Below are 25,012 nucleotides of genomic sequence, written 5' to 3' on the forward strand. Positions count from 1 at the left end.
GAGACCTGCAATGAACTGAGGTTGGCAGACACAAGCCCCCTACCGCCCCTGCGAGACCTGCAATGAACTGAGGTTGGCAGACACAAGCCCCCACCCCCCCTGCTAGACCTGCAATGAACTGAGGTTGGCAGACACAAGCCCCCACCCCCCCTTGCGAGACCTGCAATGAACTGAGGTTGGCAGACACAAGCCCCCACCCCCCCTTGCGAGACCTGCAATGAACTGAGGTTGGCAGACACAAGCCCCCACCCCCCCCCCCCCTGCGAGACCTGCAATGAACTGAGGTTGGCAGACACAAGCCCCCACCCCCCCTGCGAGACCTGCAATGAACTGAGGTTGGCAGACACAAGCCCCCACCCCCCCTTGCGAGACCTGCAATGAACTGAGGTTGGCAGACACAAGCCCCCACCCCCCCTTGCGAGACCTGCAATGAACTGAGGTTGGCAGACACAAGCCCCCACCCCCCTTGCGAGACCTGCAATGAACTGAGGTTGGCAGACACAAGCCCCCTACCGCCCCTGCGAGACCTGCAAAGAACTGAGGTTGGCAGACACAAACCCCCTGCCGCCCCTGCGAGACCTGCAATGAACTGAGGTTGGCAGACACAAGCCCCCTACCGCCCCTGCGAGACCTGAAATGAACTGAGGTTGGCAGACACAAGCCCCCTACCGCCCCTGCGAGACCTGCAATGAACTGAGTTTGGCAGACACAAGCCCCCACCCCCCCTGCGAGACCTGCAATGATCTGAGGTTGGCAGACACAAACCCCCTACCGCCCCTGCTAGACATGCAATGAACTGAGGTTGGCAGACATAAGCCCCCTACCGCCCCTGCGAGACCTGCAATGAACTGAGGTTGGCAGACACAAACCCCCTGCCGCCCCTGAGAGACCTGCAATGAATTGAGGTTGGCAGACACAAACCCCCTACCGCCCCTGCTAGACCTGCAATGAACTGAGGTTGGCAGACACAAACCCCCTACCGCCCCTGCTAGACATGCAATGAACTGAGGTTGGCAGACACAAACCCCACCCCCCCTGCGAGACCTGCAATGAACTGAGGTTGGCAGACACAAGCCCCCTACCGCCCCTGCGAGACCTGCAATGAACTGAGGTTGGCAGACACAAGCCCCCTACCCCCCCTTGCGAGACCTGCAATGAACTGAGGTTGGCAGACACAAGCCCCCACCCCCCCTGCGAGACCTGCAATGAACTGAGGTTGGCAGACACAAACCCCCTACCGCCCCTGCTAGACATGCAATGAACTGAGGTTGGCAGACACAAACCCCCTACCGCCCCTGCTAGACCTGCAATGAACTGAGGTTGGCAGACACAAACCCCCTACCCCCCCTTGCGAGACCTGCAATGAACTGAGGTTGGCAGACACAAGCCCCCACCCCCCCTGCGAGACCTGCAATGAACTGAGGTTGGCAGACACAAACCCCCTGCGAGACCTGCAATGAACTGAGGTTGGCAGACACAAACCTCCTACCCCCCCTTGCGAGACCTGCAATGAACTGAGGTTGGCAGACGCACACCCCCTACCGCCCCTGCGAGACCTGCAATGAACTGAGGTTGGCAGACACAAACCCCCTACCGCCCCTGCTAGACATGCAATGAACTGAGGTTGGCAGACACAAGCCCCACCCCCCCTTGCGAGACCTGCAATGAACTGAGGTTGGCAGACACAAGCCCCACCCCCCCTTGCGAGACCTGCAATGAACTGAGGTTGGCAGACACAAACCCCCTACCGCCCCTGCTAGACCTGCAATGAACTGAGGTTGGCAGACACAAGCCCCCACCCCCCCTGCGAGACCTGCAATGAACTGAGGTTGGCAGACACAAGCCCTTACCCCCCCTGCGAGTCCTGCAATGAACTGAGGTTGGCAGACACAAACCCCCTACCGCCCCTACTAGACATGGCACCGTAGGAATGTTGTAGCCATGGATCTAGGAGACCTTGCGTTTAAGCTTAGCTTTACTACTTTGCCTAAGATGCTGGTTGTGAACTCAGGGTGTGGTTGGTTTGTCATGAGCAAGATGGGAGCCCTGTAACACAAAGGCATTTTTGTTTTATTAATCTCGTCCTCCCCTTGTGAAAAATTGTGCATTCTTGTGTAATCACTTTCTGAACATATTTATGTGGTCCTTTTATTTAACAGGGAAAGGAAAAACTTAAATCCTACTAAAAACTGGTAGTAAGTTTGTGATTCGAAAACCAGATCATTACCCAACAATCATGTGATTTTACCCATTGGGGAGAGAACACCCACTCTCGTAATCCACCAATACAATATTATGTAGTGAGCAAGTCGTGAATCTTGAAACGAGGAGATCTGGACTGTGGTGTTAGTACTACCCCTGCACAGTTTGATGGTGATCAAGTCCTATCCTTCCTATGTCTTCGTCCCGGGGTGGGCGAGCCACTGAGGGCTCAAGCTCCAGAGGCCTGGCTCCAGCTTAGCACAAGTTCTCTTGGCTCTTCAAGCCCAAAATGAGCCGAGCCGTCATGTAGCTTTGGTTTGTCTCCCACGCTCTAACCTCATGTGCCAAGAATGAAAGAGAATGCATTAACTTTTTAGGTAAATCAAAAGGGTGAAAGAGATACCCATCTAATTGCTAAATTGTACAATGTGAAACCAGAAAATCTGGGATTGGCTTCCCCACTTCACCAAATTGTCTGATTCTCGGCAATTGTATTAGTTCACTATGCCTCCCCAATACAGCAGCAGGTCCAGTAAGCTGTCCATGTATCGACCGGGCTCTGTCCCGTTTACTACCTGATTCACAACTTCTAGACAAATCCTAATGCAGCCACCAGCTTGATACTCCGCCTTCCTATTCAGAGTTGCACCTCCCTGGTGCTAAACTACTCCCATGGGCAGCTGATGGTTTACCATGTCACCATCAAGGTAATGTGCATTTTACTTATAGCAGTCCATGAAACCAGAGCAACCGTGCTCCAGAATAAATTTCTCATCTATGATTGGCTAAGATCTCTACGTTTCAGGATGGCAACTGTTTCAACCATCTTTCCCTTCAAGAAGTCATAAGCTGGTAGAACCTTTGCATTGCTTGAATAGGTAAATACTGGAGCTCAGTTCCTGCACACATATGAAAAAGAAACAATAGTGTGTAGGTGCCCATGTACACGCTACATATATTCTTACACTGCTGTGCAGCAGGTCATGTCCATGCGCAGCCACCAGTTAGCCACACTATATTCAAAGCACTTCTTTCTATCTCAAAATCCTCACCCAACACGTCCATGTAGGACAAACTACAGCCCGTAGCCTTCTAACCACACGCACTGCATGAGCACCTGGAAGCAGCTGTAATTGAATCACTTTGTGTCCTTGCAAGTGGTTGGTATGAATGGAGTGAAATCCTTCCGCACGCATGAAGCATTTCCTCCTATCGCAGATCTCACAAGCATGATAAAGGTTGCGGTTACACACTGAGGAGTCCATGTTCCTGTGACTTGTGCCATCATGACACCTCTCCCGAAGAAAAATGTATTCTGAGCAAATACCAGCCAATCCTCAATCTTTCCAGTCCCAGGAAATCTGGAAAAAGAGGTAACCAGACAGTTGCAGGAATACACGGAACTGAGACACCTCCTTTAAGAGCTCACTCAGGCTTCATGTCCATGAGAGGCGCTGAGTCTTCTATGTCTGACATCAGTGAGGAACACTCCACTTCTCACAACAGATAACAAAATGTCTCGGATACTCTGCAAACTCCCTGCAGCATTGAGACACAAGCTGCTGGAAAGTGTAAGAAATCGGTCGGTATTGCCTATGTCTGTCCCAGCTGAAATGGATCCTGTTGTAGCCAACAGACCTACCTGTAAGATGTCATTCAGAGATGCTCTAGAAATTATATATCACATACCTGCTTTTTGATTAAAAAAGGAACAAATGATGGATGGAATGCTGAACAAAGCAAACTTTCACCCCCAGTCACAGATCTGGGTTCAATCCATCATTCTTTTGCTCACTACGCCACCCCAGTTTGATTTGCATATGGCTAGGTCCAAACTGGATGGTGCGGTGAGCAAAATAACCATGGCTTAATCTCAGATCTGTGACGAGGGTGAATGTTTAGCAATGTTCAACATTCCGTCCATCTTTTTGTGTTGCTTTTTAATAGGCCTGTGCAACCCATGCTACTGAATTTGGAACAATACTAGGGGTGGGTGGAACTCATGGACCTTCACTCCGCGGAACTCAGCGGAGTGACCTAAAAACTCCACGACATTCCGCGGATTTCCCAGAGTGGCGGAGTTCGGCATGTTGCACTTATTTTCAGTGCTGGGAGCTCGTCCCGTGCCATAAAATCAGCTCGAACTGCACACCAGAGGTTGCTGCTTCTTTCTGTAACTCAAGTAGATTTTCCACTTGAGGGGCAGCTTTCTCGGCACGATCTGTAGCGTCCTGCCGCAACTGCCCACGTTGAGAAGCCTTACCAGGAGGTGGTCTAGTACTCAATTTTCTCACTCGCCAACTTTGCTTTGGGGAGCTGCATGCAAGATAAATCTCTGCCATGCTCTCCAGGAAGAGCGGGTAAAACTCTGCAAACTCCACTGGAGGAGCAGAGTTTACCGCCCACCATTAAACAATACCAGATACCCCTTCAGATTGTAAGCCATTGACACCCGAATTCACCTCTGAATCAAATGATGCAGAGACTTAAGCAAGCATACTTACTGTGAGAGCTTCTTATGTATGAATGGGAAAGAGCGAGCTTCTGGTTCATGTAGTGTGCAAACCATTCCCATGTAACTGGCCACCAAATAGTACCAAAAGTGAGATTGTTGAGAGATCTTTTTGCCACTAATCTCTCATTCACATCAACCCCCAGCTGATGTTTCTTCAGAAGCTCCTGTGTATTTCTTGCCAGGCAGTTCAGTGGAGTGGTGGTGCCATCACTCCTTGACTCTTTAATGAGAGGCAAATTGAGGAAGAGGTTTGGAGCTGAAGTATTGGGGATCGGAAATTCCAAGGATGTTTTTGAGCTGGACCAGTCCACAACAGGGTTAACACTTACTGAGATCAGTGTATGGTAAAAGGGCCATACTGTATATTTAGGTGAGTGAACCTTTAGCATGGCGTGGGGATATCAGTGTGAGTATGTCAGTGGATATGAGAATTCATAATATCTTGTGTGAATTTACACCAAATGCAAAATCATTTGCCCTTGTCTACACCTGTTCACTACTTACATTTTTCACACTCACCCCTGTATTTCCTCTTTGTTGGCCTGCAGGCTGCCCAAGATGTGGATGGCCAGGGGAATTACCTGATGTTGTCACACAAGCATGTGGCTCACCTGCATCCTTTTTCCTGCTACTTGACACGGAAGCCGCTGCCAAGGCCGCCGTCCTGGGTGCTGTACCATGAATTCACCATCTCCCAGGGCAACTGCATCAATGTGGTCTCCGAGATCCAGCCCGACATGTAAGAAGTTTACGGGGGTGCTTCTTGTTTGTTTCACATCTAATTGCCTAATGTTGCAGGACCTTAAATGAAAAATATAGCAAGTAAATCAATAAAATTTGCATTCTGATGCTTCTAACTGCAGATTCATCACCATATGAACTCTTCGGAGGCATCAGACTGGATCCAGGAACATTTAGAGCAGTACCCCCGCATGCCAGCAGGTGGTGTCTTGTGGCTCCGCACCAACATGATTCTGCTCCAGAAGAGATGAGTGCAGCCGCATATAAACGCCACCCATGCACATTGATGCCGTTTCCTTTCCTTATGCGCCAAGGCGCAATCCTGAGTTTTTCTGTGGTCTTTTTAGATCCTTTTCTCAAATATTTTTCCACTGTGTGAGGGAATATGCCACCTCCTAAGACGCTGGGTTTAAGCCATGGAGGGGCTGTTTCAAACAGTTTTTTGTGATAGACCCTCATGAAGTGTGTCTCGGGTACCTGGGAACGGAACACAATTCCAGGGCCTGTGACAACTGCTGCCAGGTGAATTCAAAGGCCATATGGAACCGCGTGGCGAAAGTGTATGTCGGCAAATACCTGTGTCTGGTCAAAGTCGAAATGAAGGTTGTGTTGGCCTTCCTGAAGTCTGGCCCACTGCAGGTATTGTCTTGCTAGAAGTTATTGGGGAGAGTTCAAGAAAAAGCATAAGAAATCAAAGCGGGAATTGGCCCCTTCCCACCATTCTTGAACTCTGGAGAGGGCACCAATGTGCCATCCAGTGTCTGATCCAGAGCATGTACCCTGAATTCCCAGGTCCTTCGGAGGCCTTTAGTAAGGCTAAGCTGTGCATTTTCAGCATTTTACCAGTTCCCTTTGTCTTGCCCTCAGACCCCAAGGATCCACAGGGGCACAGTGAGTCTGTCCTCATCACCATCTTTGCCCTCAAACTGCTTCGGGTGCACCACTGGTCCTGGTGCCAACTTCGGTTCCCTTTGGGTCGATGCCCTGGGAGAATTTGCTGCTCGTTGCGCTTTTCGACTAGGAGCAGAATCCACCACAACTGTTGTTGCCACAGGCAACCCTTATGATTCGGAAACCCGGCCCTAATCACGAGGTAGGGCCCAGAGTTTGCATAATCTTTTCGACACTGATTTGGACAATGACAATTTTAATATAGGGGATCATTTTGTTTCCCAATATGATAAGGAAAACTGATAATGAAAAACTACTGATATGAAGAGCTTCAAGATGCCAGTGGTCTGGATACTTCTCCCGGCCCTGGCCTTGTTTGTCCTCCCGGCCCTGGCCTTGGTTCTCCTCCCGGCCCTGGCCTTGGTTCTCCTCCCGGCCCTGGCCTTGGTTCTCCTCCCGGCCCTGGCCTTGGTTCTCCTCCCGGCCCTGGCCTTGGTTCTCCTCCCGGCCCTGGCCTTGGTTCTCCTCCCGGCCCTGGCCTTGGTTCTCCTCCCGGCCCTGGCCTTGGTTCTCCTCCCGGCCCTGGCCTTGGTTCTCCTCCCGGCCCTGGCCTTGGTTCTCCTCCCGGCCCTGGCCTTGGTTCTCCTCCCGGCCCTGGCCTTGGTTCTCCTCCCGGCCCTGGCCTTGGTTCTCCTCCCGGCCCTGGCCTTGGTTAGTCCTCCCGGCCCTGGCCTTGGTTAGTCCTCCCGGCCCTGGCCTTGTTAGTCCTCCCAGCCCTGGCCTTGTTAGTCCTCCCGGCCCTGGCCTTGTTAGTCCTCCCGGCCCTGGCCTTGGTTCTCCTCCCGGCCCTGGCCTTGGTTCTCCTCCCGGCCCTGGCCTTGTTAGTCCTCCCGGCCCTGGCCATGTTAGTCCTCCCGGCCCTGGCCATGTTAGTCCTCCCGGCCCTGGCCATGTTAGTCCTCCCGGCCCTGGCCATGTTAGTCCTCCCGGCCCTGGCCATGTTAGTCCTCCCGGCCCTGGCCTTGTTAGTCCTCCCGGCCCTGGCCTTGTTAGTCCTCCCGGCCCTGGCCTTGTTAGTCCTCCCGGCCCTGGCCTTGTTAGTCCTCCCGGCCCTGGCCTTGTTAGTCCTCCCGGCCCTGGCCTTGTTAGTCCTCCCGGCCCTGGCCTTGTTTGTCCTCCCGGCCCTGGCTTTGGTTCTCCTCCCTGGCCTGATCTTGTTTCTCCTCCCTGGCCTGACCATGTTTCTCCTCCCTGGCCTGCCACCAAAGAAACTGCCTCCCTCACTGTCATTGTACAGAGGGCAGCAGAAGTGCTATACCTACAACTCCCTACTATGGAAGTCAAGACCGACAGAGGTTCTTCAGCCAGGAAAGTGCCTACAGAACCTCTATATACTATTTAATGGGGCCATCACAGATACCCTCTTGGGCAGTTGAGCAAAACCATGTTCCTGACTACCAATTCATAGGCAGGTTGCTCTGCGCCATCAACCAGCACCAGATGACCCTGGTTTTCTCACTCAACGTCTCACACCAGACGGTTCAGTGGTGGAGGTGGCCACAAGGTAGGTTAATCCCAATGCCTTCCCCACCACTCCACCGATCATGAGCCAGAATGCATCGAAACATTTGGGAAGTATGTGTTCTAGTCTGAAAGCCTTGCTCTCAGATCTGCCAATGCCAGCTTCCTCTCATAAACCCTATGGTACATGGTGAGCCAGATTTTGACAGTTGTGACAGACGACCAATGGACGTCCCTAAACCAGGCTATTCAGGATAGGAACTGCAAAGTTTATGCGCTCTGGCTCAGACACGACCGACTGTTCGTTCAAAGGGAACAAGTGTGGCATTCGGGTACCATGCCTGGAAGAGGACGACAGGTTTCTCGGAGGATGTCCCAGCATCTTTAATGAACCTGCTGTTTGATGGCTCTCGCCTTTTCGATGAAAAAGCATATTCAGCCCTGGGGGGAAAAAATCAGGACCACAGCGCATTCCTTTTTACCCCCACTTTCTGCTGGTGTCAGTGTGTTTTTGACTTGGTTTGCTGGGATCCTACCAATCAGGACCCCAGCAACTGTGCTTTCTCCCCTGAACTGACATGGTAAGTACTTTGTTACCTCTACAATTGGGTACTGTTGTACTCTTATAAGTCCCCAGTATATTTTACTAAGGTACCCTGGCATGGGTACACCAGGGGTCTCCCATGGGCTGCAGCATGTATTGTGCCACCCATGGGAGTCCACTTAAACTGTTACTACAGGCCTGCCATTGCAGCCTGTGTAAGCTGGTGCTTGCACCACTTACGACAGATAAAATTTTCCTTATGTCTGGAGTCATTACACTTTAAATCTTTAAGTCACCCCTATTATAATTGTGAGGGTGCCCCTGCATGAGCAGGACACCCCTATAAACCCCGGAGGCGATGCTCCAGGCTTTGTAAGTGTGGTCAGCAATTTTAATACATATAGTGGACATCAGTCACTATGAGATGTCGAACTATATAGTGGCTGCACCTAACGCGGTCTTGTTTGGTATCAAATGTGTTGGAATCCTACCACAACACCAATTCCTGTGTTGGGAGTATGATCCCATGTATTGGGGGGGGCTTCGAAGGGGACCACCTCCTGTACTCCTGTATCAGACTTTCAGGGTCTGCTACCAAGCTAGTGTTGCTGCCGACCACAGACCCGATTCTGCTGTCCTGCTGGGGAAGGTAGAACAATAGGTTTCCTGTTGCAGGGAGGTGTGACCACCTCCAATACAGGACTTAGAGTAGTGGGCTGGGGGCGCTTGCCAGCACCAACGGACTGCTTTGAAGGGCACATTGGTGCCCTCCTTGCATACTTCAGTTTGAGTCAGTTCAGGGAGCCCTTCTCGCCTGCTTTGTCGTGAAACTAGAAAAAGGGCCCCTCTGGGTGTCACCCCCGAGTTGTTCCAACCCTTTCCTTAGGGTACTTAAGAGCTTACCTGTGGGTGGGTCCTTAGATTCGTCGTGGGACAAGATTCAACCCTGAAACTACGACACTCTTCAATCGTATGGACACTTGGACTTCGTTGGACTTTGACTGGAACCAAGACTGCACCAAGGAAGACTCCTGCTGCTCCTGGTCTCACTGTGCTTCAAGTCTTCTTCGTCGTCTGTGCTTCTTCCAGGTTCTTCAGCAGACCTTTGGACATTAAGGACACCTGAAGAAATCTCCCTTGGAGTGAAGAAGTCACTCCCCTGCATCTGCAGCCACCGCAACGAAGCTGACCGGTCTGCTGTTCCTGTCATCCTACGGACTTCCAGAGGTTCAGCTTCACAGGTGGTGGTTCTGTAACTCTCTTGAGGCTTGACCTGGCCTCTCTGCAAGTTTGATTCCAGTACCGCTGGGACTAAACCCCTGTTCACATTGTCTACTTGCCGTTCCCAAGGATTGTTGGCTCTGCACTCCATAGATCTTCGAGCTACCAAAAGCTCCAGCCTCCATCATCTCTTCACTCCAAGATCAGCGTCCTCACTGCATCCTCTGCACTGTGGGCCTTCATTTTTGGTGAGGTGCTCGATGTCCTCTTGCGACTCCTGTGCCTTCAGCCTGTGGGTCCTCTTAGGGGCTTCTACTGCCTCAGTGGGCTCCCCTGCTTGCTCGGGGCCTGCTATGATTCTCCGGCTGTTGGGGAGTCCCTTGGACCTTGCTGGTCACAACGTTGGCATACCTGTTGCAGAAGAAACTTTGATATACATAAAATGCCCCACATGTGACAGGATTAAAAAATGAATCAAAAAGGAAAACAAGGAGTACATGGAATACATTTTGATGAAATATGGATAAAGTATTATGTGGTATTGATTACAGAGCATGCTGTGCGTCCGGCGAAGTGGAACGTCGCTCCCTTTTCAGATTAATTCTATTTGCATACGGTACTTGGGCAGACCGCGTTACCAGCTGCACGCTTAAGGATTATAACTGTATAAACTGGTGACAAGCGGAATATTGAAAAAACAGGTGTGCACTCGGGCCCCCTTTGAGATGTATTGCACAATGACGGCTCTTTCTCAGAGACACATTATGCCTAGAGTGGACCTCCGGATTCCTGCACGTCTTCGTGTGCTGCCTCTCCTGCCCAGAATTCTGAAGAAGATTAGGAACAACCAGACCCAAGTCTCTAGTGGGCACCGGGTTGGGACAGGAGAGTGTGGTACTCTGAACTGCTGGGTATGAGCATCTGCAAGATGCCACTTTGGGACGATCGTCTGTCACAGCAGCAGGACAGGGTGCTGCTCCCCAGCCCATGCAGTCTCTATCCATGTTTTGAAGGTTGAGTGGTAGCAGTTGACCTCATTTGACCTTCCTCTTGAGGTCGTTAATGTCATCTTGGCATCATCCACAAAATCTGCCTAATGAGGTTGTTGGGACACCAGTCAAACTGATCCACGGCAAGCGTAGTTGTCTGAGGATTTGTTGTTGGTGCTGTGCCTTGTCCAGCAAGGACTTGCGTTGGGCAATGTAAAACTCTAGTTGTTGGCTCTTTCTGCTTTTTATCGCCTTCTTTATGTAAATCATCTGTTGTGATGAGGTATCTGAAATAGCTGTAGCATTTATTTCCACAAGAGCCCTTTTTAATGCCACAACGGGACTTGAATTTAGTTCAGTTTTTTGATGTGCACCCCTTTTGAGATGCTGTTCAGTTGTTCACGAAACATGTTGTGTCGTTGAAAATTCACGCATGTGTATCATGAGATAAACGATTGCAAGATCTGTTGTGTCTTTTCCTTTCAGACTTTGAAGAATGGAGATGATAGATTAATAATTTGTGTTTTAAAAATCAAAGTAAAAAAAACTGCTTCAAGAGATGAAAGTGAGAATTGCTCAGAGACTGGAAAAAGACTAATAAAAGAGAGGCTCAGACCAGACTTCGAAGCGGCACTGCAAAGAGAAGCCTCCTAAAAAGGTGTTGAAGATATCTGATAGTGGGCCATCAAGACACCAAACCTCATCATCAGAGGACTCCTCATCGAGGCAAGAAGGACTAGGTGCCGTTGTGGCACAGACCAAGATTAGAGCCTCCAACAGCATTATTAAAGGTACTTGTAGAGCTTACGAAGACGTCCGTGAAGCAGTCAGTGGTACCATCATTAACCACATAGAAACCGTTGACAAAACCCCAGTCGGTAAAGATCCGTGTTACCCCCCGTTGACATCGGTAATGAAGACATCGTCCGCTACAACACCGTTGATGGTGCCCACCCCAGTGGTGAATGCCAACTCACCATCAGCAGTCCCTCTGTTGACAATCCCATTGGTATTTCTGTTGATGATGGTACTGACAATGAAGAGGCAGTCAACACAACCCCAAGAAATCACATTACCACGAAGGACATCTGTGCCATTGCAGCCAGAACTTACGTCAGATGTGTCGCTTCTATCACAAAGTCCACCCACTGGATATTGAGGACTCTGGTGAAGAAGGGCCCTCTGGTCCTGTCTACATCTTAAATATCAGGACGACGAGCAGTACACAGGCATATGACAAGCCGCAAAGTAAGTCCGATTTAAGAATGAGCCTTATGAACAAGGCGTACCATACCAAGATGAGATCCTGCAAGTTCCACATGCTTTAGTTAAAGATTTAAGACCCTTGTTGGCTGACTGCTATAGAAGGTTCCCAGAGTCTTTAAAAACAAACTTGCCAAAGCAATCTTCACTGCCACCACTAGCTGTCAGTTCTGCAGGCAGGTCCACCTACTGCCATCTCTTCAAGTCCAAGGTTACAGCAACCACCTCAACCCCCTCCGCTAGGGGCTCTATGATCTTCAGTCGCCAATGGCACTTACGTTAATGACGATTGTGAGGAAGGAGATCAAAATGTAGGTCCAGAGCAGGGGGATTGCTTAGCACGGTTCCCCTCCAGGTGCTCCCTGACCAGTAGACTCGCCACCAGATGACATTGGAGGTTTTCATGCTATTTTAGAATGAGCGTCTAAAAGACTGGGTTTACCATTCCCAATCAAGCAATCAGATTGGTTTTTTTTAACTCTATTTCCAGTAGTTCACTCATAAATCTAATAAAGCCGTTCCAATAATGGGATTTTTGATTTCAAAAGAATTTATTATTTTAAGGGAGTAAGAACAAGCATAGTATACAATCAAGAATGATACAAATGATATCAGCTGAAAGACATCCAACCTGTTAAGATGAGAATTAACACTAATAATTTCATTACAAAGTTCATTAATCTGGAAATATCAGAGGAATGCATTAAATAAGGAAGAAACAATGGATAATCAGGAGACGTGCTTATCAAAAGTATCATAATCATATATTAACTTGGGGATGAAGGGAAAGAAAGGAAAGAGAGCAAAGACAGAAAAAAGATAGAAAAGAAGAAGAAAGACAAGACAGTATGAAAGAAGAGAAGAGGATTTCCAAAGGATTCACCCAACAACAACGACCGCATTAACCAGGCACATCAAAAGGGTATTGAGCCACCAATCCCTCTGAGGCTCTTTGCATGTATGTATCTAGAGTCCGCCACACATCATTAGATACAGACGGAGAAAGGTGAGCATGATCAACTGACGTATGAGCACTACACAGAAATGAAACCCATGCCCACCAAGTATGATAAGAGACTGAAGAAAAAGATTTCCACTCCATGAGAATTACTTTGACAGCAATAGTTAGTAAAAGATCCAATAGTTGTTATTCCATGGCATCTAAGGGCAACGGGACCGAGGCCGCCAACGGACTTAGAAGAATTAGTGGAAAAGAGAGTTGAAACTTAATATCAAAGATAAGCATGAGGTGTTTGTGAACTAAACCCCAAAAGGGTTGGAGAAGAGAGCAGTCAAAGAACATATGCTGGAAGTCACCTGGTGCAAGACCACAACTCCAACATCGATTATCGTCCTTGAGATTTAACGCGTATAAACGAGTGGGAGTCCAGTGAAGAAGATTAATAGAGAAAAACTTAGATTGCATTAATGAGGGGGCGATTTTATTACGAAGAGAGAGCCTACCAATATCTTGCCAAGTGTCTGAAGAAATATGATCGGTGACCTCATGCTCGAAATGACGTAGCCATTTTTGCTGTGCAACAGTTTGAGAAGGAAGTGTCGGGGACGACAAAAATTTATAAATCCTAGATGCTACATGACCAGACTTAATCCATAGGTGAAAAAGCATAATCATGGGGGAAGAAGGCTGAAGCTGTATTCTAGCAAGTGCTACCTTTATCTTAAGAAAAGTATAAAAATCTAAATTAGATAAAGAAAATTGCTGGGCCAGGGTAGAGAAAGGAAGAGGGTCATTAATGGAATCATACAAATGTTTAACAAGCGAGATACCTTTCCCCGACCAATAAGACATCAAGTCTGGATCAATATTAATTTTAATTTTGGAATTGCGCCAAATGGATGACCATCTAGTTTTATGCAACGGAATCGCCACTCTCATATCAACTTTGCGAATCGCAGCAACAGTATCCAAAATAATAGATCTAGAAAATGGAATGAAAAGGGTATTTGTGGTTAAAGAGGCAGTTGGAAGAGGAGAGGCCAATTCCTGCTCTATTAGCAACCAAGCTGGAACATGCATAAGGGGAGAGGAAAACCAGAGCGCACCCTGAGAGGCCAGAAAAGCAGACTGATATTTCCCCCAATCAGGAAGATTACATCCACCCAACTCGTAGGATTTCCTCAAAAATTTATAGGCAATTCTAGCCCTTTTATTATTCCATAAGAATTTGGAGGTAATTAAATCAAGATCGTGAAAGAAGGCATCAGAGAAGCTTTACTGGAAGCATAGAAGAGACAAAATTAATAATAGGTGTTATCATCATTTTAAGAGTTTGGAGACGACCCCACCAAGAAATATGCTTCGGAGACCAATTTTCTAAAAGATGTCGCTCTTTAAGAATAGTTTGAGATTCATTATAAGTAACCGTGGCATAAAGGGTGGAACAAAAATAAATACCCAAATATTTTAGTTGCTTAGATTGCCACTTAAAGCCCGCCGAACCCATATGAGAGGAGCATTTAAGGGGAACATTTCTGTCTTATCTCTGTTCAGTGTATAACCTGAAACCTTTGAGAAAATGGAAATGATCTCAGAAATAGCCGGGATAGCACGTGCAATATCATCAGAGAAAATGAGAACGTCATCAGCATAGGCAGCTACTTTTAGCTGATGGGAACCAAAGGAAAAACCCATAATGTCTGGATGTACGTCAATCAGTCTAAGAAGAGGATCAATGGACAACAAAAATAAAAGAGGAGACAAAGGACACCCTTGTCTAGTACCCTGGCAAAGGTTAAAAAAGGACGAGGTAGCCCCATTCACTCTTATGTTAGCCCTAGGTGGGGAATAAAGAGACATAACCATACGGATAAAAGAATCACCAAGGTTATGTGCACATAAAACAGCTCGTAAAAAAGGCCAGGAAACCTTATCAAAGGCCTTTTCAGCATCAAGGGCCAAGGCCGCCGCCGGAAGATTGGATCGCTTAGCGGCACCTAGAATATGACAGTACGGATATTATCACGTGCAAGACGACCCTTTACAAAACCTGTTTGGGAAGGATGAACCAATTGAGGGATAAAGGATTCTAATCGTTTAGCTAGGATTTTAGCAAAAATCTCAGCTTCCATGTTAAGCAGGGAAATAGGACGAAAATTCTTGGGGTCTGAATGATCTTTTCCTTCTTTGGGGATTACTACAATAGTAGCATCGGCAGCACAGCCAGACACAGAGCCATCCTTGATAAAAGTATCAAAGACCGATTGAAGTTTCGGAACAATCACAGATAGGAAGGTCTTATAAAACAAAATAGGGTACCCATCAGGACCCGGAGCCTTACCGGAACGAGTGGCTTTAATCGCGGAAATAATTTCATCAGAGGTAATCAGGGCATTTAATGAATGATTAGCATCCTCCGGTATAGCTTTCAACGGCACTGTCTTCAAAAACTCCTGGCACTGTTCAAAAGACGCCTGAGTAGAGGGGGTATATAAATTATTATAGAAATCGCGAAAGACCTCAAGAATCTCTTCAGTCTGAAATTTCCTCTTACCAAGATGGTCAGTAATAGAGGAGATTTGGGAAGATTTATTAGCAGATTCCTGGAACTTTAATGTAGCTGCAAGAGTCTTGCCCGCACGATTTTTTAACAGCAGCCTCTTAGATTTCTGAGCCTGAAAACCAATATGCGCTCTCTTAGTGACAATAGTATTATACGCATATTTTAAATTCTTAATAGATTGTAAGCATGACTTATTCTTAGAATGTCGAAAAAGAGATTCCTGACGTTTAATCTCCTCTGCTAAATCCGTGAGTTCTTTTTTGATGGCAGCGTTTCTCCTGGACATACACTTAATGACCTGACCACGAAAAGTGCATTTAAAAGAGTCCCAGAGAACAACAGGGGAGCTTACTGAACCAACATTCTCACGGAAAAACGTCTCAATATCATTAGAAAACTCTCGAACCTGGGAAACATCATGTAAAATTTCCGTGTTTAGCCTCCAAGATCGAGACCTTGCCCTAGGAGCAAAAGACATAAGTGTGAAAGTTACCGCGGCATGATCTGAAACTAAAATGGGGTGAATAAGCGGAGATGAGGAAGCTTGAACAAGAGAGGAGTGAACCAGGAGATAATCAATACGTGAGAAGGACGAATGAGGGGAAGAAAAAAAGGAGAAGTCACTGCCAGTGGGATTGTGAAGACGCCAAACATCCTGAAGATGGGTCAGAGAACACATATTAATCATTTGTTTATGTGCTTGAGGGGGACGAAAGTTAAAGGCAGAGTTCCTATCCAAAATAGGATCCATTGGTAAATTAAAATCACCACCTACAACAAGATTGCCAGAATGAGGTGTCATTTAGCTTTTTGGTGATCGTTTTCCAAAAAGACGGATCATCCTTGTTAGGGGCATAGATATTCATGACAAAGAGAACAGCATTACCATCGGACAACTTAGATAGTAACCAGCGTCCCTCTGTATCCTGTTCAGAGGAAACGATAGACAAACCAGAGTGTTTAGAGACTAAAGTAATTACCCCATTTCTTTTACCACAAGCATTTGAGCAAGCAACATCAGAAACCCACTCCTTCAGAAATAACGCTTCCCTAACAGAGACCTTTGTCTCCTGAAAAAGGACGAGATCCGAAGAAAGAGATTTGCAATAGTCTAAAATCTTCGACCTTTTAACTGGGTGACTAAGCCCTTTGACATTAAGGGAGAGTACATTTAATCCAGACATAGACCTATTAACAGGAGAAAAAGATATTGCATAAATGATATATGAACTACAACATCCAAGAGACCTCGCCTCCAGACACTAGACATCAACACGAAACCGGGAGAATCCCAGGAGGAAATCCGAAGAGAAAAGGAAAAAAGAGATAAAAAAGAAAGCAAGAAGATAGACAGAAAAAGAGAGAGAAGGGCCAACAAGGAAGGTCTGAAAAAGACCGAATTCATACAAGGGGGGGACATGGGAAATGAGCAAAGAGCCCAACATGAGGAATAGAAACCATCAGCATAAATAGCCCCAAAACAGAACATAACAGATTATGCGTTATTTTAAAAAGAAGAACTATCTAAAGGATATGAACAAGAATCAATTATCGTTCTAGAAACAGTACAACATATAAGTCCATACAGGCGACAAGTTAACCAAATTGATAAAAAGGTAACACCTAAACAGAATCAAAAAGAAAATTGTAAAAAGCGGAAAAAGAGAGAAAACAAATGTAAACAATAATAGCTGATGAAAAGAGAGCTAAAAGCTATCGTCACTATTATATCGAGCCAAACCAAAGCAGACACATGAAGAGTAAGATAAAGAATAAAGAGAAGAAATAAATTCCAAAGGATACTATATAATACATTGTGAAGAAAGTAAATGAAATAAAGAGAGTGGCATATAGTAATAGATCAATATATCAAACCATGAAGTCTTATGACAGATACATAAGATAAATGAGACTATACATAAAAATGTAAAATCTATAGATAAGCTAATAGATAATTGTCCAAAAATACATAACTCTCGTTGCACTCAATTTAACTGAGAGGTGAGAATATCTTAAATATATGAACATGGAAGTAAAGAAACATAAACCTATCAATTACAATACAGCTATAGAATTCCGACCTAGTCGAAAAAGACACTTAATAATAATAACGAAACAAACCAATCAATGCTATAACAGTGACATAGAACTAAACACTAACTCTAACTATAGCAATTAATAAGCAACAAATACTCCTCAATGAATCAAATATGTAATCAATCTATACACCAATACATTTATAAACACTAGCGTACTCCACAGATATGAGACAACCAAAGACGATGAAAGTCATACACATAACCACAATAAAAGAAAATAAGAAGTCATACAATGGGATAAGAAACGGACCAGGACCTAATATGCGGAAAGACAATTTGGGAAGGAAAAGGATAAAAAGAATGGCAAGCGCGCAAGAGTGACGTCAAACCAACACGAAACATTACCACAAAATCTTGGAAGATTCATACAATAGAACTATCAACAATAAAAGACCGTTACACCATACCGACAAGGAGGGAACACCAACAGACGACAAAAGCACAACAAAAACAATGGACACTAAGACCACCGTGCAGAACTAAAAGACTAATCTCAATAGATCTGGCAAAAAAGAAAACTCATTGCAGTATGAATAACCGCATCAGGTGCCAGAAGAACCAGGATCAAGCGAGGCCTCCATTTGAAGTTCCATCTGTAGTTCCATCTGATTATCCAAAAACGAGACCAAGTCAGCAGGTTCATCGAAGATTCTAGAGCGACCTTTAAAAGTAATGCGGAATTTTGAGGGGCCAGCAAAAGAGAAGGGGATATTCATCTCAGATAGACGCTTCCGAAGATTAAGAAAACCCTTCCTCCTTATGACCGTGTCTCTGGCAAAATCTTGAGAGATTGAAATGCGATGACCATTCCACGAAACAACTCTAACCTTCCGCATATGAGCCAGAATTTGCTCTGTATGCTGATCGCGCAGTGGCTTAAAAATTATCGCCCTAGGTTGCGTAGCAGACTTAGAACGAAAAGTGGGAACACGATGTGCACGTTCCAGCTCAAAATCTCTTTGGAAGGAAATTTGCAGTGTGGAAGGAATCCATTGATGGAGGAAATCAATCATAGAAGGCGCATCTTTCTCAACATCCTCAGGAAGACCAAAAATGCGCAGGTTAGACCTGCGGTTACGATCTTCTTGCTCAGTGAGGTCCTTCCGCAAAGCTACCATTGATCGCTCAAGTTGTGAAAGAAATCTGGACTGCTTTTGCATGGAATCCTCTGCGCCACTAATGCGTGCTTCCGTGTCCGAAACACGAAGAGACAGGGCCTTGAAGTCATTCCTGATAGCTAACACTTCCACTTGCAATAAATCTGTGTTAGTCTTGGTAGACTGCGCAATTTCATAGACCTCATTAAGGCGCGTCAGGATAGTCTCAAGAGTGGGACTGGGGTCCTTTTGCAGAGATTCAGGTGTAGGAGATAACTGTTTGGCCCTTTTAAGAGACGCTTTAGATTCCTTTGCGTCTTTAGTATTTGAAGACGGGCCCATATTCGCAGCCATAGAGCACACCACCTCAGTAGGAGAACAGTACACCACTCCAGACAGATTCCGAGAAGAGAATGCCAGGTGAAGTAGGAAACCTCAATATATCATAAGGGAGCGAACAAAAATGGATAGCGCGCTCTTAGCAGGAGAACAGAAAAATAATAAAGGCAGATTCCAGGGACAGGGAGGGGAGCCACCTCACGAAAATATCACACCTTGCAGGTATCAAAAGGGCTCCTTTCAACAGTCAGAAATATCCCAAAGGCAGGTAAACATTAAGCAAAGAGGCCCCACAAAATGGCCTTGACGATGCTTCTGACGAGCAAAATATCAGCAGAAAAACCAAAAAGTGTTACCAAAATAGGCAGCAAGGCAGCAGGCAAAAAAAATAAAAATCAATATAAGTTGAGGAAATAAAAGAAACGTCACCAGTTCTTGTCTATCTTCATTCCTGGGACTTCTGTGGCATTGTCGACTTCGCGCTGAGGAGAAAAGTCTCACCGCTTCTGAGGAGACAAAATGGCGGCCGCTCGCGAAAACACCGAGCGCTGTCAGACAGGATCCAGAGTACGAATGCCGGCAACCTCAGGAAGCAGGAAACCTCCTCCAAAGCACCCGTGACATGCTCATATCCATACGGCCGATATCCGCGATGACCGGGGCAGCCCAAAACAGCAGCTATTCCTCCGTCGGCTCCCGCTCAGCACGGAGCCCAAGCGCAAACCGCCAAATCGTCGCGGCGCGCAAGCCACGCCCCCCCAATAATGGGTTTAATATAGAATGAACATGTAAAGTTCAGTAGAAATCCGGTGACACTCGCCAGTTGTCCCTCAACTTGGTAAAAATATAAGGCGTTGGATGATTCACCTTCTTGTCTATTCGGTCATCCTGCGGCTGTCTCTGTAGGTATGCAGACTGGCCAAAAAGACCACAAAATCTATCTACTCCCTTTACCACCCCACTCGACAGGGAAGGAAGGTGCTTGGACAATATGGGTAAGAGGTAAATTCCGATGGCAGCTCAGCCGACTCGTTGGCGATTTTGTCGTTAGGACAGGTAGATGTGGTCGGACATTTGCACGTGCCATGAGATCCAGTACAGTTTTCTTTAGCAGTACATTGTTTATTTATATGTGTATTTATTTAGGAGTTTTATACAACTCTATATTGTAAAGCTCTCCGCATCACCTGAGCCGCTTCAAAGAGCCTCCTGGGAAACAGATCACAGTCAAAGATCTGACCGCATGAGAGGCAGAGTCGAGCCCCAGGCGGATGTGGAGGGGAGAGCCTGGCTCAGGCCTTCTTCCTTGTACACTTGAGTGGTGAATGAAAGACTGTCCTGGAAGTTAGGTTCTCAGAACTGAAGGATGTGGGATTCTGTTCCGTGGTGGGGACTAAGGCCGCTTCATCATTCCAGACTTCAGGCCTCCTGTGGATTCCTCTTCCACAAGTCGCTCTCTTAAATTGGAATGGCCTGGTCAGATCTGTTCTTTGGTCAAGCGCAGCAAGAAGCAACAGTTGGCAGAGACGTTGCATCTAAGGATGTACACCCACAACCTTAGATTGCTTTATGGTCAATGTATAGCCTGGAAGTCTACAATACCTTCACCCTGCAAAACGTAAATCGAATTCCATGTACCAATAGTATTGAAGCTCGAGGATGTTTTACACGCATCAACCGCCTCTTCTGCAAGATGATTGGAGCATTAATAACTATTCGAACATGGGAATGCTGAGCGCTCCATTGAAGACAATGGAATAGCTCTAGGCTGATAATGGCTGGTATAAGCCCAGTGCTCCAACATTCCAAGGTTTGTCTTCATGCTTTCACTTTTTAATTTATAACATTCTATACTTAGTGGGTGGAATGTTCTTATAACCCTTCTGCTATGTGGCTACTGTGAAACAGAATAGAAACAGCAGCAGCTTCTGAGGGTATAGTGCAGATACATACATAATGTGCATGTTCTTTACAAGCCAAAAAAAGTTTGAGATGCTATTCCAAATGTATCCACTAGATGGCGAGCTAATGCAGAGTAAATAATTCTAGCACAGCCTGAACCTGCACCTCTTCTGTTACAGTAACATTCCCATTTCCAAATACAGTGTACCGTTCTGAAAATGAGTTAATTACATGCCTACTAATATTCTAGAACAAAAGAGGCATGCTGCACTTTTAAGTGTTGCTTGAGCCAAGGCCTTTTGATTTGACTAAAGTTCTATATATAATATAGTTCTAGAGGCTTTCAGCAAGCCCTAGTCCTCCATTGGTCTGCTGTTGAATCATTCCCACTTTAATGCCGTCGGCTGCAGCATGCACCTTGGGGCAAGAGGTCGGCCCACAGCAGCCATTGGCTAGCTTCAGTATAAGTGACACCTTCCCTTCCACTCCGAGCACACCCATGCACAAAATAGTTAATGTTAATGTTACTAGGTATTTATAGCGCGCACGGCTACTCCTGAGAGTGTCCCGGCGCTGACCTAGAGAACCCGCAACAAGAACCCTCCGCAATCAAAAACCTAGATCGCCGGTCATAAGAACAGCAGCGTTTTTAGTTTGTGGCGAAAGCGCAGGAGATCATTTTCCCGGCGCAGCTCAATGGGTAGATTATTCCAGAGTGCACACACCACTACCTGAAAGGAACGACCTCCCAACCGGGCACGATAGAACCTTGGGGTAAGTAGCAGACAGGAGGATGAGGACCGTAGATTACGTACGGGTTCATACTGCTGGCATCTAACCCTTCAATAAGGAGCACCGACGTTATGAAAGGCCTTAAAGGCCAATACCAGTGCCTTAAAAGATACCCTCTTACGCACTGGAAGCCAGTGAAGTGTTCTAAGAAGAGGGGTCGTACGAGTACGACGGTCAGCTAGAAAAATCGCTTGGGCAGCAGCATTCTGAGCAACCTGAAGCCGATTAAACAAATACTCAGGAAGGCCTAAGTATAGGACATTCACATAGTCGAGCCGAGATAGTATTAAGGCTTGCACGACTATCTTCCTGTGGGATATAAAGAGTAACGGTAAGACATTTCGCATCATCCTTAACAGACCGAAACAAGTTCCCACCACCGATTGAACCTGGGTATTCATAGAAAGATTATTGTCCAATTTGACCCCCAAGTCCTTGACCGTAGTGGCCAGGACAGTTGGGGGAGACCTATTAGATGGCCACCATTCACGCCATTCATCGTCCGGTGAACAGCCGAAAAAAATCATTTCTGATTTTTCAGAGTTACATCGTAGCTGGTTTACATTAAACCAGTTAAATACCGCCGAGAGGCATAGGTTAATCATCTTCCCATCCAAAGCTTCGCCCTTGGCACATGTGAACAGTCGTTGCGTATCATCGGCATAAGAGACGATTCTAGCACCAAAAGGTTCAACTAACCATGCCAGGGGAGCCACATACACATTAAACAATGTGAGGCTCAAGATGGATCCCTGGGGGGAACTCCCACATTCATTGATTGAATGGTCGTCTCAACAGGGAGGGACCAGACATTCTGCTGGCGATTGGTAAGATAGGACCGGAACCATTGTAGGACATTGCCACCAATATCGCACCTCCAAAGACGATCAAGAAGAAGGTCATGTGGTGCGGTATTGAAAGCCGCAGATAGATCAAGCAATACCAATACTGCTTTCCCACCTTGGTCCAAGGTGACTTTTATGGACTCCGATATCTCGAGGAGAGCCGTTTCGGTGCTATAGTTATTATTATCATTATTAATTAATTTTATAATGCGCATGGCTGCCTCAGCAACGAGGCGTCCCAGCGCAGCAGCGAGAACCAGGGAGCGAGCACCGGAGAAGATCACTGAGGGTTAGATGATGGAAAGGGGGAAGAGCCACGTCTTCAGGGCCTTGCGAAAGGTCAAATGGCTAGGGATAGTTCTAACTGAAATCGGGACAGAATTCAACAAATTAGCTGCTAGGTGTCGGAAAGAGCGCCCCCCCTGCCCTGGCCCTCCGCACCCGAGGGACGCAGACCAGAGCATGGTCGGCGGAGCGCAAGGAACACGTAGGAACATAAGGCTCCAATAGTTCCAGGAGGCCTGACGGGGCCTGCTTTGCAAGAATTTTGTGTGAAATACATAGTGCTTTAAATTGAATGCGTTTACACACTGGCAACCAGTGAAGTTGCACGGAAGCCTGATTGGCTAGAATGAAGGATGCCGTTGGATTCTACAAACTCCCCGAGAACCTGGTTTACATATTTCTCCAGAGTCTTGGATAGGGCAGGGAACAGTGAAATGGGTCTGTAATTTCCTGCTGTCCAAGGATCGGCAGAGGGTTTTTTTTTAAAAGAGGAAGAATTTTCCCATGTTTCCAGCTATTCGGTACTGTCCCTTTAGATAATGAAAGGTTCAGCACCCGATTAACTGCCGGGTTGATTACCTCTGCTATCGAGGCCAGAATCTTTGCTGGACAAGGATCCACAGGAGAGCCTGACTTAAGAGAGCTAAGAAGGTGTAAGGATTTTGCTGGAATTTGTAATAGGCAGTTCGCAGACAGAGGTGACTGTAGGAAAAGTCTATCCAAATTCCCATGAAGGTCAGGACCAGCCGCTACGAAAGTGGCCTGTAAAGAGGAGATTTTGGTGGGAAAAAAATTGAGCAATGCTCAGTCCATTCTTTCGTCGGAGTAAAAGGATTTTTTATGGCACAAGGGGCCGTAAAATCTTTAACAACTTTAAAGAGTACTTCACTTTTATTTCCTGCTTTCTCAATTTTTTCGTTGAGAAAATTCATTTTTCCCAGGCGAACTTTATTGTAGTAAGCTTTTAGTGATGTCTTATGTTTGCTTGGCCCGTGTATCATAATCCTGTCTCCATTTCCTTTCTAAACATTTACAGCGGCTCTTGCTCCTCCTGAGATCTTCCGTGAACCAGGGAGCGGAGGGTCTGCCTCTGTTTGCTACCCGGGTCTTGAGAGGGGCAATGCTGTTAACACAAGTTTCAAGCCGGCTTTCTAGGGAAGATACATAAAGTGTGAGACTATCCATAAAAGAAAAGGTGTGCCTCCAGGAGAACTCCTACAGCTGCCGGGGTCATTGATTTAAAAGAACTAAAACTGTTAGACCGTTCTGCATAAAGCTTAGAAGATGGGGCCGATGTTTCCTTAATGCTAAAAGTTAATAAGTGATGATCTGACCACACCAGGGGGAGAGGTGAGGCCATTTCAATTAATTCAGTTGAAAAGACTTGGTCTAATATGTGTCCCTTTTCCTGGGTGGGATGAGTAACATAGGGAGAAAAATCTAACATATTTAATGATTCGTACAGTTTCATAGAGTCCAAATTATGAGACAAATCCATATGGATGTTAAAATCACCCAGGATTAAGCACTGTTCATATTTAGCGACCAGAGGGGCAATAGCAAAGTTTAAACCTTCCAGGAAGCTTTTAGCCTGACCAGGAGGTCGATAGACTAAAGCCCCTGCAATAGAATGATGGGGAGATATTTTTAAAAGGAAACTCAGGCTTTCAGCATTCTCTAAGGTAAAATTAGGAAGGGTAGTACAGGTGAGCGTATTTTTATGAATAATCGCCACTCCTCCACCCCGTCCCCCTGCACGATCTTTCCTTACGATAAGATAGTTGGGTGGGATGGCATTGGCGATAGTGGGATTAGACCCTTCATGAAGCCATGTTTCTGTAAGAAACAGCACATCGGGCTTAGATTCAGAAAGAAGGTCGAAAATGTGATATTCGTGCTGTTTCATAGAGCGGGTATTCAAAAGCATCAGCTTTAAATCATTGCTAACTCGCTGATTGATAGACCTAGGCTGATCAAGCACATGTTCACCCGGAAAGGATATATCAACGGTGGTCGGGGGAAGGGGGAGGGTCCACTGGCATGTTTCACAGCTCCATGCTTTCATAGAGCCCACCGAGAGAGAATGGGGGCAACATTTCGTACAGACATTCAGATCTTTAAGATCTCTACTATTATAACTAATACGTGAGTTGTTTGCGCTAATAGACATCTTACCCCTGCTGCTGATTCCAAGCTAGTCCGTCGCGTCCGAGGCGCGGACGGGCACAGACGGGCATGCCAT

At 46.5% G+C, this 25,012-nt stretch overlaps 1 protein-coding gene across 1 annotated transcript in view; it reads left to right on the plus strand.

The window, feature by feature from the left end:
- The window catches only part of LOC146863457 (ATP-dependent RNA helicase homolog DQX1-like), a 322,272-nt gene that overhangs the window by 291,496 nt on the left and 5,764 nt on the right, over positions 1-25,012 (plus strand). Inside the window, exon 11 of the mRNA XM_085642888.1 lies at positions 5,266-5,456. Coding sequence (XP_085499014.1) covers positions 5,266-5,456 — 191 coding nt within the window. The remainder of the gene's footprint in view (positions 1-5,265; positions 5,457-25,012) is intronic.

The sequence above is a fragment of the Triturus cristatus genome, chromosome 2_2, assembly GCF_964204655.1.
Source record: "Triturus cristatus chromosome 2_2, aTriCri1.1, whole genome shotgun sequence".
Taxonomy (NCBI): domain Eukaryota; kingdom Metazoa; phylum Chordata; class Amphibia; order Caudata; family Salamandridae; genus Triturus; species Triturus cristatus.